The sequence below is a fragment of the Magnolia sinica genome, chromosome 5 (genome assembly GCF_029962835.1).
Source record: "Magnolia sinica isolate HGM2019 chromosome 5, MsV1, whole genome shotgun sequence".
NCBI lineage: Eukaryota > Viridiplantae > Streptophyta > Magnoliopsida > Magnoliales > Magnoliaceae > Magnolia > Magnolia sinica.
The window spans coordinates 109,620,067-109,632,547 of NC_080577.1; the positions used below are offsets into that span (position 1 = coordinate 109,620,067).

At 40.8% G+C, this 12,481-nt stretch overlaps 1 protein-coding gene across 1 annotated transcript; it reads right to left on the reverse strand.

The window, feature by feature from the left end:
- Window positions 1–484: 484 nt before the first annotated feature.
- Window positions 485–10,121, reverse strand: LOC131246660 (cysteine-rich and transmembrane domain-containing protein WIH2). Its single transcript, XM_058247010.1, has 3 exons — window positions 10,021–10,121; window positions 9,625–9,865; window positions 485–756 (listed from the first exon to the last, which is right to left on the reverse strand). The coding sequence occupies exons 1-3, from the start codon at window positions 10,061–10,063 to the stop codon at window positions 708–710; spliced, it is 333 nt and encodes a 110-aa protein (XP_058102993.1). The 5' UTR covers window positions 10,064–10,121; the 3' UTR covers window positions 485–707.
- Between the last annotated feature and the right edge of the window lie 2,360 nt (window positions 10,122–12,481).

A 12,481-nucleotide genomic window follows, 5' to 3' on the forward strand; every position in this document is an offset into this window, starting at 1 on the left:
AATCACCGGTCTCAATTAAAGGAACTCCGCCCCAGCTTATTCTTGTGAGGATCATGCGTCAATGTATTATCATAAAATGCTGTGTTTCCACGGTAAAAACTGGTTTTACAGTTCGTACCAAGGCCCACCGCAGGTGATTCAATCAATTGATAGGATTCCTGTAGGAGGTTCACAGATCAAAAAAAACCCAAATCAGAAAACATCCCAACCCTTGAATCTGTGGCCTTTTTCATCAAATGTTGACCAACCGTCGCAGTATTTACTTAACCGCTATCTACCAACAAGTTGAAAGGTTGAGATTTTTCCCCTCTTTAAGGAGATTCTTGATGCCCCACTCGTAGATTGATGGTTTGGATCACCAACCATGAGGCCCCACGTACAAATTGAAAACCAAAGCTTAGTGTGGACTGTGGAAACTCTGGGCATTGTATAATACATCTAATTCCTCAACATACAGAGGCAAGAACATTGCAACATCAGCATGGAAGATAGCAAATAGTCATCTGTTCTTCACTATTAGAAAATGTCACACAAGGATTTGAGATATACAAACAGTTCACAAAATGGAAAATCAGAAGACGTACCACGATAAGTTTAATCAAACCAAATCCAGCTATAATATATTGGCATAACAGAAGGGAGCTAAACCAGAAGGACGTGAAAGAGTACATGCATAAAACCCCACACAATGGACACGTGAAAGCAGCCTAGAAGCAGCACTCCTCCAACACGCAGCAGCAGCAAAGCGCAGCCAAACTTCAATGGAATATAAATACATGGGTCAGTAGTGGTTACATGAAAGAAACAAGGGTTGAGACAAGAAGACTACTCGGTTGAAATCAGATGGCAAAGAGAATAAGAAATAGGGGGTCCTTTATTTCAATTACGGAGTAGCAAACAACTAAGGATGTGTTGGGATGCACAAGTAAAATGAATTGCGAACATTCAGTTTAATCAAAAGAAGTGACAGATTTTGATGATGTTTTCTATTATTTAATAAGTAGCCCCTTAAATTGCAGTGATCTTTCATTCAAGTACTACTTGAAAGGACAATGCAAATAAAAATTTGGATCCCATTCACCCAATATGAATGCTGGTAAGGAAATTGCCATTTGGTTCTCTACTTCAGAACACTAAGAAAAACAATGCAATTCAATTGTGTACCCAAACATACCTTAAATTAAATGATGCAATTTGATCTGTTGCATACAATCAAATGATACGTAGCTAAACATGAAGACAATGCAGTCAAGAATGCTCTTGAATGGAAATAGGCAGTTAAAGAACATTAGAACAGACTGATAACACAAGAATAAGAGCTTAAATAGCAGCCTGACTTCAAAAGGAATTGTATGATCCTTGATCTGAGGATATTTAAGTCTCTTTGCACTCTCACAAGGCCCATTGTTCGGCAATCCAGACCGTTGGTCTGATAGGCCAAACCATGGATAGACCATGCCTGAAAAATCTCCCAGATAAAAGGCCTCAGTGGTTGTCTCTGTTCTCCATTGCTTTCTAAAGGAATAATAGCTCAACTACAACATAGTGCCTGATAATTCAAAAGCAGGCAAAACACATGGAATTCATGGGGAGCCATAACGGCTGTTACGGGACCGCAAAGGTCATTACATAAAGGTAACGGTGGCAACCGTTACACGTTACAGGGTGGTAACCCCTGTAACACCACGTTACAACCCCCATAAAGGCTGTAAATGCCCTGTAACAGTCCATTATGGGGCCGATACAGGTTACTTGGGTTTTTTTCCATTAGAGAGAGAGAGAGAGAGACCATCACGGCCCATATCGTAAAGGTAACGGTGGTGGTCATTGCAGCCACTGTTACTGTTACAGAATACCTTGACACGGACCAGCTGCCATTTTGTCTTAAAACTCATCTAAGAGGGCTAATTTTCCTCACAAGCCAAAAGTCAACTGATAGCAGAATTTAACCCGAAGTCCAACCAGCTTTCAATTTCATGGCCTGCCCATTAGTCCCAGTGCACATTTCAAAAGTGCCATGATTGTCACCATCATCTAAGCCTTGTCCCAATGAAATGGCTAGGCTACATGAATCCAGTTCTACCATTCCACTCTATCAAGGGCCATACCTTCAATTAGACCAATGTCATCAAATCTTTTCTTATTAACTTCAACAACGTCCTTTTGGGCATTTCCCTTGCCCGTTTAGAGACTTCAACTTGTACCAACTCACTCCTAAGTAACCCTAACCAGCGCAGTTCTTGGTCTCCATTGCACATGACCAAACCATCCAAGTCTACTTCCCCTCATCTTATTACCTATTGATGCTACTCCTAAGTTCCCTGGAATGCATTCATTTAATCATTTCTAATTATTCTATTCTTCCTCCTCTTGCCACTCATCCAGCTCAACATTCTCATTTCAACTACATTCATCCTGTGAACATGTTATTCCTCAAGGGCTTGTTTGGCCGCGCAAATCCCGTGGTATTAGGAGGGATGGGATTGCGATATCCCACCCGTCGATCCCGCGTAGATGTTTGGGTAGGGCTATAACCCTCGGAAGTCCGCTGTCCCACGGGATCAATTTCAGTTTGTAGAGTCTACGGGCGAGGGATTGCAAAATCCCGATGGGATTCGTTGCCATCCCGCCTCCGTCCTCGAGCCGATCCCATTGATTTTTCTCCCATCCAATCGAACGGAAGGATTGGATGGAGGTGAGCAGGTGCTCATGAAAGATGTGAAAATGGCGGTAGAAGAAAATTCTGGCGCGAAGAAGGCGCCAACTAGGTATGTCTACAAATACCAGGTCATGGTGCTCGTCTTCCTCACTGTGATTTTGTGGTGGGTCAGTTCGGGACGAGGTGTGTATTTCTCTCCTAATCTCTTACCTGATGCTTTCCTGAAAGGCTTGATTTCTTCATACATGCTAGTCCGACTTCCCAATTTCTGCTGGAAATTCGGGCTTTTGCCTCCTGCATGTGTTCTTGGCCTTCTAATTTGAGGGATTTCACTGTTATAAATATCCTAACAGTGGTTCCGCAACATGCATGTCGGTCCGACTACCAATTTCTGGTAGGAATTGGGGCTTTTGCCTCCTGCATGTGTTCTGCACTTCTATGTTGAGGGATTTCATAGTTGTTGCTATCCTAATGGTGGTTCCGCAACCTGCATGTTGATCCGAATTTTCTATTTCTGCTAGAAATTGGGGCTTTTGCCTCCTGCATGTTGTGATCCCCTGTTATGAAAATTAAAACGTGTTCTGGACTATTATTGTGACGGATTTCACTGTTGATTCTTTCTGAATGGTGGTTATTTTCCCTGCATGTTCATTCGACCATGGATTGAAGCTTCCAATTTGATGACTTTACTATTTTAATGGTGGTTTTGGTCCCTGCATGTCGGTCTGACTACCAATTTCTAGCAAAAATTGGAAGTCGGACCAGCATGCATGAAGAAATCAAGCCTTTCAGGAAAGCATCAGGCAAGAGATTATGAGGGAAATACGTAACTTGTCCCGAACTGACCCATCGCAAAATCACAGTGAGGAATACGAGCACCATGACCCGGTATTTGTACACATACCTGGTTGGCGTTTTATTCGCACCAAAATTTTGTTCTCCCACTATCTTCACGGTTTTCATGAGCACCTGTTCGCCTCCATCCAATCATTCCGTATGACTGGATGGGAGAAAAATCAATGGGATTGGCTTGAGGACGGAGGCGGGATGGCAGCGAATCCTATTGGGATTTCGCAATCCCCCAAACATCTACGCGGGATCGACGGGTGGGATATCGTAATCCCATCCCTCCTAATACCACGGGATTTGTCCGGCCAAACAGGCCCTAACATTTTGTCTCATAAAGCACTGGCCAACATTCTGGCCATAAAGACCTTAACTCCCAACTTTTAACTCTTATTTCGAAAGTGCGATTCACAAGTTCCTTCTTCTGTTGACTTTATCATGCATTCCAAGGACCCATCATTGTCGTGATCTGTATGCTCAAATTCAGAACATTGGAGGTATGGCACACCAGTCCCCTCATCAAGAAGAAAGAGGAAGGAAACTAGTGTTCTACCATAAAAATTGGAAGCAAATGTCGACAATACGTAATCTTGTTTCCACTTCTCTCTAAGGAGTTATTGGGTCCCGATGCATCAGGACGTGTAACACACAGTTTAGCGATCTAGAGTGATAGTGTGATGGCTAGCAGAACTAGTCCAAAAAGAAGGCTCAGATCACCAGGATATTCATTGGAAGGATTTTGGTGCATCCCTCATTCCTCGCAGAAAGGAGAAGCGGAGGGGTGATTCAGATGTCGAAGTGGGGAAGCATCTGTTTCAAAATGTTAGCAAGTGCAAGAGCTCTGAAAGCAGGAATGGAAGCACAAAAGTGAAGCGGGATGGCACCTTGCTATGAGGTTGGGTAACTAAACCCCATCCATTGTCAGATAATAGTTCCAGAAAACTGAACCATGAAGCCACTTGTACATAGTAGCACATCAGGACACACATACTGATGCATCAGGACCCTATACCTTCTTCATGAATAACCACTTGCATGAACCTTCTGTCACCTCTATTCACAAGAAAACACGCCAATTCTGTAACCACTGAAACTTGTTCCCACTAGAATTTCTATAGCTAGCCGATATGAACCTCTTTGAACTCAAACAAAAACTGTGGAGTTTTCTGTCTAATATCAAATACCTTACTTAGCAACTCATGGACATATACCTTCATTCACCAAATTTAGGATGCGTTCGAAGCACAACCAGACCACAATTGGGGTGGATATAGAGGTGAAGCCAACCCGACTTGGTTCAGTGCAATCATTAGGGGTGCCACGGGAAAAGGAAATCACAATAGGTGTGCTTTTGCTTTTCCGATTTTTCTACTCGAATCAATAGTCAGCTGGTAGCTTTCAAAAAAAAAAAACAATAGCCAGCTGGTTTCCAGCAAGACCTTGACATGAGCAGACTATCAGTTTTGGATGGAAATAACTTCTGCCCAGGCACAAAACGAAAAGTAAGCCCACCATGATTGCCCACAAACAGCAGAAACATTTACCCTAAATTCCCTCTTTTGCCAACCTCTCCACTTCAGCCTCCCAATGGATATGGCCCATGTGGTTATACGAATCCTTGAAATTTGAACAAAGATAATAGAATTCATCCAAGTAGTTTGCAGCCTCCAAAGCAAAACAACCAGATCTATCTGTTTTGTATTACTTCCCAATACAAACTCCATGGTATCAGAATGTATACTAGATACACTATATATTCAGAATTAAATATATTTTATTTGAAATTTCCTTCAAGGCTGGGATCATGAGTGGGAGAGACAAGGTTTCCCAAAAATCAGAAAGTGGGTGTTTTAAACAAACATTTAAAAAAAGGATATTACTGAGAAAACTTCACGGTATTATTGAGATATTATAAGATCTTTGATGATACATTGAAAATATCAACATGCTATCAGAAAAATATCATTTCTGAATATCAAGAGAAGATTGCTATATGTTTTCAAAATATGCAGATCTTTCACAACTATGGTGGAACTGACATCTTAGATGTTATATTGGAATTGATCCAATACACTAAATGAATAAACCCAAAAAGCAACTTGCAGTGCGTGGAGTGTTGAATTAACCCAAAACCAAATGACTAGACATGATAAAAGAACCATCCCATCAAAAGCAACTGTACTTAAAAAGCTTAACCTAGAAGGTTCTCCATAATCAAGAAAGAGAATTAAGCCTATATTCATGAGTTAAAAGGCAAAAAAAGAAAAAAGTATCTCAGACATTAATTGAGAATTCCAACAGAGAAAGCAACTCCACCAGTTTTACCACCATCAGTTTACAAAAACCAATAACACAGACGATGACTCGTAATGAGTTTCAAACTAAATTAAGATTTATATTGAATAGGGCCCTATAAGAGACTGGGTGACACTCAGCCCCCTCTGGAAGGTTTGTTAATTGCACACGAACATAGAGCCATACACCTCTACACGAGCCATCATGGCATGTAGGTCCGAGATCAAATCCATCCACCAGTTGGTCCGCCCATGTTTTGCCTAAAATTAATTTGGTCCCACTCAGAAGGTGGGCCCCAATATTAGAAACAGGTGGATGGGTTAGAAAACTTCCGCAAGTGTTTTAGAGCCGTACTTCTGTTTGCAAACTGTGGCCAACCTAACCAGTGCATCAACCTATTACTTGGGCTAGGGCATCAATATAGTGGTGCCTTTCTAAGGGAGGATTGGATTTTGAACCTACAAGCCATGATGGCAAACATGTGGCATGTACATGAGTTGGATTGCACACACGAGTGAGCTTAACAAATCTCATCTCTAGAGAAACCGGACAGGCGTGACTTTTTTATGACCCCCACCTGCACCACTGTGGGGCCCACTGTGATGACCATGCGACATCGACTCTGTCCATCCATTTCACTATATCATGTTAGGGTATGACTCCAAAAATTTGGTAGATCCAAGACATAAGTGGACCACACCACATATGCATGTTTACTAAACATGCACTTTTTCACATAAGCAATTCTCAATAAACAATTTCAAATAATTGTTTCCTGAGAATCAATTCTACAGTTGCTAGAAGCAACACCAAACAGGCCCTAAGATAATGTGACCACTAACAATCATTGAATGTATATAAAATCGTTTTTTTTTTAAAGTTGCGAAATAAATAAATTCAATTGGGTTATTACATTTAATCAGCGGCTGACCCAAAAATGTGGATCCTCCTCCTCCTCCTCCTCCAGCTTCTGCTGCTTCTACTTCTCCTTATGCTTCTTCTTCGCCTTCTTCTCCTTTTGTCTTCTCCACCTCCTCCAGCTTCTGCTGCTTCTACTTCTCCTTCTGCTTCTTCTTCGTCTTCTTCCCCTTCTGTCTTCTCCACCTCCTCCTACTCCTCTTCCTTCTTCATCTCCCTTTAGCTCTTTCAAATAAGCTATGTCGGCAACTATAGAGTTTATAAGTTTGTAGTACATATTGTATACTACAGCAACATTTTCTATATTACGTTTCATTTGAAAACGTTTCATGTGAACTCCTAATGTTAGATAGTCATGAACATAAGGATCACTTAGAGAGTGAAAAGTTTGGAAAGCAATTGAAGAAAGCAGGTCCATTACCGAGGCTTGCTTCTACCATCCCAACTAGTGGATCTTCGAATTGTTCATGTCTTCTATTGCAAACATATGCTAGTGTAGATGTATTTAAGCCTAACCTGGTTAAGGGTTTGATTGGTACTTGGATTAACCGCACCTGAATAGAATTATATCTTTGAGAATATTGTGACAATTTTTCCTTGATGATAAAGGAAGATCTTCTTTTTCCATTATAGAGTGGGTTTTTTCAGTTGTTTTGATTACACAATTGAATTGGATTTTAAACAAAACCTTTCTATAGATTTCTGAAATTAGAACCTTTGGAATTATCCAGTCTTGAATTGATTTCTCCATATTACTATAGCTAATTTCATCATTATTTTTTATAGCCATTGTTGAAATATTTGTTGTTAAAGAAGATGTTTCAGATGAATGAGAAGATGAACCTTTCGAGAATGATTTAAAAGTCTTGTCATTCTTAAACTTTACTTGGATTTTGAAAAAAAAAAAAACTAGCGGCTTGTCAACAATTATGTGTCCAGAAAACACCTACAACAAAAGTGCTTCACAGCGAAAATAGACAACCTTGTGACAGGAGGCCTCCGACCTAAAAATTTTCACAATCTAGAAGAAAGATCAGAATGAAAACTCTTTAAATATATTTTAAAAGAAGACAAGATTATTATACTACGAGATTCAACATATCATATAATACTGAAGCTAGTCTCCTCCTGCTACTACTTATGTCGCTTCTTATTCTGCTCCACCTCCTCCTTCCCAAAGCGACTCTAGAGCCATCCACACAAGTGGACCCCACACACGTGGAACGTGTAATGGATGGAATAGAGATGAATCTCTCTCTCTCTCTCTCTCTCTCTCTCTCTCTCTCTCTCTCTCCGGGTGATGCCAAGGGGGGGCTCTCTCTCTACGGGTGACACCAAGGGGCGGAATCCAATGCTCTCTCTTTCCCTAAACTTGAGATAGGATCTATATATATCCACCAACACAAGTGCCCAACAAAATCAACCCAAGAGCCTCTATGCATGCCACACTCACAATTCTTTTGTGGGGTAGGGCAAAGGCACACTGACTCACCGTCATGCCTGATAATGGAAAGCAATAACCACAAGTTTGTCCTATAACCTACTGTGTGGTCATGGTATAATGAGGTACTAAGATATATGGCTCATAACTCTCCCCTGGTCACACTCTCAAATTCCCAAGGAGAGCTAGAGGAATCACTTTCTTTTGACCCACAATAATGTACGTTTAAGATACTCCCACATATTAACTAAGGCATAACCACATGTCCATCTAGGACCCATGGCCATCATGTTCTACGATCAAGATCATTAATATTGTTGGACATCATCCACGTTATTAGTGGATAAATTTCACATTGGTTTTCTAGGGCACAACTCCAAAATGATGCTCATAGAATACAATTAGGTTGTAAATAGTGGAGATGTGCCTCTATAGTTTTGTGTGACCGTCTCATACCAAGCAAACTGAAGGGGAGATTTTATCAGATAGCTATAAGACCAGCAATGCTTTATGGGGAAGAATTTTGGGCAGTAAAAGTTCATAGGATGAATGTAGCTGAAATGAGGATGTTGAGATGGATGAGTGATGAGATGAGGAAGGCTATAACTAGAAATGAACACATTTAAGGGAAGTTAGGAGTAGCACCAACCAGTGGTAAGATGAAAGAAAGTAGACTTATATGTTTTAGCCATGTGCAACCAACACCAAGAACCGCATCGATTAGAAGTGAGTTGGTTCAAGTGGAAGGCTCTAAAAGGGCAAGGGGAAGTCCCAAAAGGATGGGGATGGAAGTATAAAGAAAAGACCAAAGAACCTATGTTTAACTGAAGACATGGTATGTGACATAGTAGAATGCCGAAACAGAACTCTTGTAGCTGACCCCAATTAGCTGGGATAAGGCTTAGATGATGATGATAATGTTGATGATTTGAATAATTGTAATCATCAGATCAGGATTAAAATGGGGCAATGTACAATTCACAGCGAAATCCTCCTATCCAATAGCCCACTGCAATCATAGCGGCCAACCCCCCAAAACCCCAACCCAACCAAAACATAGCTTTGCACTGCGATCATAGCTATGATTGCCTATGCATTCTATAAAATTAAAAAATAAAAAACCCGCCTGCCAATATATAATCTCCAACTAATAACAAGTTAACAACACACCCCTCTCATAAATAATCTCCACTAAGATAATAATCAAAGACGCATAACAAAAGTATGTATCTATGCATGTTTCTATGTACATTATCTATGTATCTATGTCACTGTCTTCATCGTCGTCATCATAGCATTGTCCTAGCTATTCGGGGGGTTAGCACATATGTATCTATATATGTATGCATCATATGTATGTATGTATGTATAAGAAAGACATCAAAGATGTATACCAAAATCAGGCATCATAAGAAAACTAGTAAATATGAATGTTAAGGTATGTGTATGTATGTGGAATACATACCATCCACGTAGGAAAGAGCCACAACCACAACCAGAATCATCTTGCTGCTGATAGTACTGCGGAGGAGGAGGAGGAGAATGGTGATGATGATGATGATGTTGTTGTTGACTTGGTGGTGGAGGATACCCATCCTGGAAGTATGCCTGATATCCAGGAGGCGGTGGAGGATAGTTTCCATATCCCCCTGGTGGTGGAGGCGGGGCAGGATAGCCTGGCGGCGGATGATAAGGATTCGCGTAACCTAAAATCACAAAAAAAAAAAATTTAAAAAAAAAATCAGTCTATTGAAATCAAAAGACAAGAAAGCCCTCGAAGAAAAATTAAAAGGAAAGAATGGATTGATGTAAAAAAGATGTAATTTCGGAGAGAAATTAGGGTTTTTTGTGAAGAAATTGCCTGGCGGAGGGTAGGATTCGGGAGGGACTTTTTCGTAACTCATGCTTTCTGCTTCCAATGGGGAGAATGGAGATGAGATGAGAGAGAGAGAGAGAGAGAGAGAGAGAGAGAAGAAAGGAGACTTTTTCAGGAGCTGGAAAAAAAATTGGTACACCGGTATAGTGTGTGATGTAACGCGCACATGCGCTAGGAAAATGTACATTTGGCATCATACAAATCAAATCAAAACCGTTAAAATAATGTGAGCTACTTCCTAGTCTAAGTAAACGAAATTTTTGATGGAACAGTAAACATTTAAGAATGTTGGAATGGAAAAGGATGCTATTGTTACGAAGTCAATGGAGTAATTTTCGTGGATCTATTGAGTTCTATGGACTTTTTAATGTGGTTAAGAGGTTTTGGACGGTTTGATTTGAGTTTTGTAATGTCAAAATCGGGAATTCTTGGATGCGTGCGTATAGAATGTTTTATTCCGCCAGCGTATCAAACAACTCTCCGCCCCACTGTGCTTCGTTGGATATGATTCGGCATGTTGCATAATCAATCGGAGCAGTTGATATTCCAAGAAGATTCGTGCGAAGAGATATTGAAGAGACGATTCGCGGCACGGATGCCAGCATGGAACACGTGAAGGTGATCCGAGACTGGCAGGGAGTTGGGCGTTAACATTCACTTATCAAAAGGCCAAGCTACAACAACAGATGGCCGAGTAGGTGCTTGTTAATTACAGGCCGTTGGATTTTTCGATTTTATCATACCGCCGAGGAGATGACCGGCCTGATCATGGAGACATGGATTTGAATTTGGCGCCCAACTGATAAACGATTTCGATCTTTTATAATTATCACATTGTTGCACGTGGCATGCGAATCTCCCTAGCACTTGTCGTGGAGGAATTGCTCGAGACTCTGTTGATTTTGTCTTTAGAGATGTTGAATCGCACGGGCGCGGATTTAAAGTGAGACCACGGATCCACCGAGGTGGGTGGGACCACTGAGCATGGGCCAAACAGTGATGTATGTATCTTAAATCCACACCGTCCAACCATTTCCAAAGCTCGTTTTAGGGCAAGATACAAAAAAAGGTGAAGAATGCCCAAATATTAAGTGGATCACACCGTAGGAAACAATCGTAATTGAATTCCTACCATTAAAAACTTAATGGAGTCCATCGTAATGTTTATTCGTCATCCAACCCGTTGATAACGTCACATAGACTTATATGAAGAGGCCACACAAATATTAAAGGTCAATTACTATGTTTCTTTGATATAGTCCACCTGATATTGGATTTACGTTTTTTTAAAAAAAATTATGCCATTAAATTTGTTTTCAATAAATATGCGGGGGCTGGATGTAGTCACATGTGTTAAGGTGGGCCCCACAGTCACATGCCGTTCAGAGCAGAAAATTATTTAAAATAACCGGGAATTCGAGATGCATTTTAAGAATGGAGTTTGTGCCCTACTAAATCAACTATTGTAATTATTCATTGGTTTATCTACTCTTCACTTTAATCTAAAAGCCATGATCCAGGATCATTTCAATTTTTTTTAATCTATAGCCTGTAATTGTACAAGCATTGTGCGTTAATTATGTACTGTTTCTACTGGTACAGGCCATCAAATTTTATTCAATTGTCTCAAACTAAAACCTCTTTCATATAGACAACTTATATTGGATACAAGACTATCCACTTGACCCCACTTAGGGCCCGTTTGGCAGGGTGGATTGGAAGGGTTTGAATGGTATTAGGGTGGATGGCATGGATTTCTAGGTAATAATGGTGTTGTCAGTGGATTGTCTGGAGATCCATGGGATTGATATATCCCTGGATTGCTAAATCCAGTCTGTTTAGCGCGCCCGGCCAATCCCTGCTTTAAACTTTCTCATCCCTTCTAATCCCTCAAACCAAACACGTCCCGGGCAAATTAGAAGGATTAGGGTGGATTTGATGGGATTTAAATGTAATGATGGTGATGTCAGCGGATTGTCTTGAGATACCTGGGATTGGGATCAGATCACCGACTCTGTTTGACACGCCAGGCCAATCCCAGGAATTGACTTGGATTGGATACAAGACTATCCACTTGACCCCACTTAGGATCTCATCTGGGGAGTTCAATAGGCGAGTCCCTTATGCAAAAGGTCATTTGATCTTTTCTCATTCTTTCTTGGTTTTTTTTTTACTAAGAGGAGACGATGGCGTAGAGCCGAAGTGCTCGACGGCAATCCAATAAACCACGGTGTGAGATTGGTTTAAAAGGTGGGGACATTCCCGCAAGAGGCCACTTAGCCTTCTTGAGTGTTTTTCTTTTATTAGAGTGGCCTATGCCAAGAGTCAAAGTTTCCTCACTGCTGGTAGCTGTACGAATAGACATCACACTATCCCGTTGGTGTGGTGGTTCTGTTTCCTTCAAAGTTGTTTCTTTTTTGTTTTGTATTGTATGTTGGAGTTTATA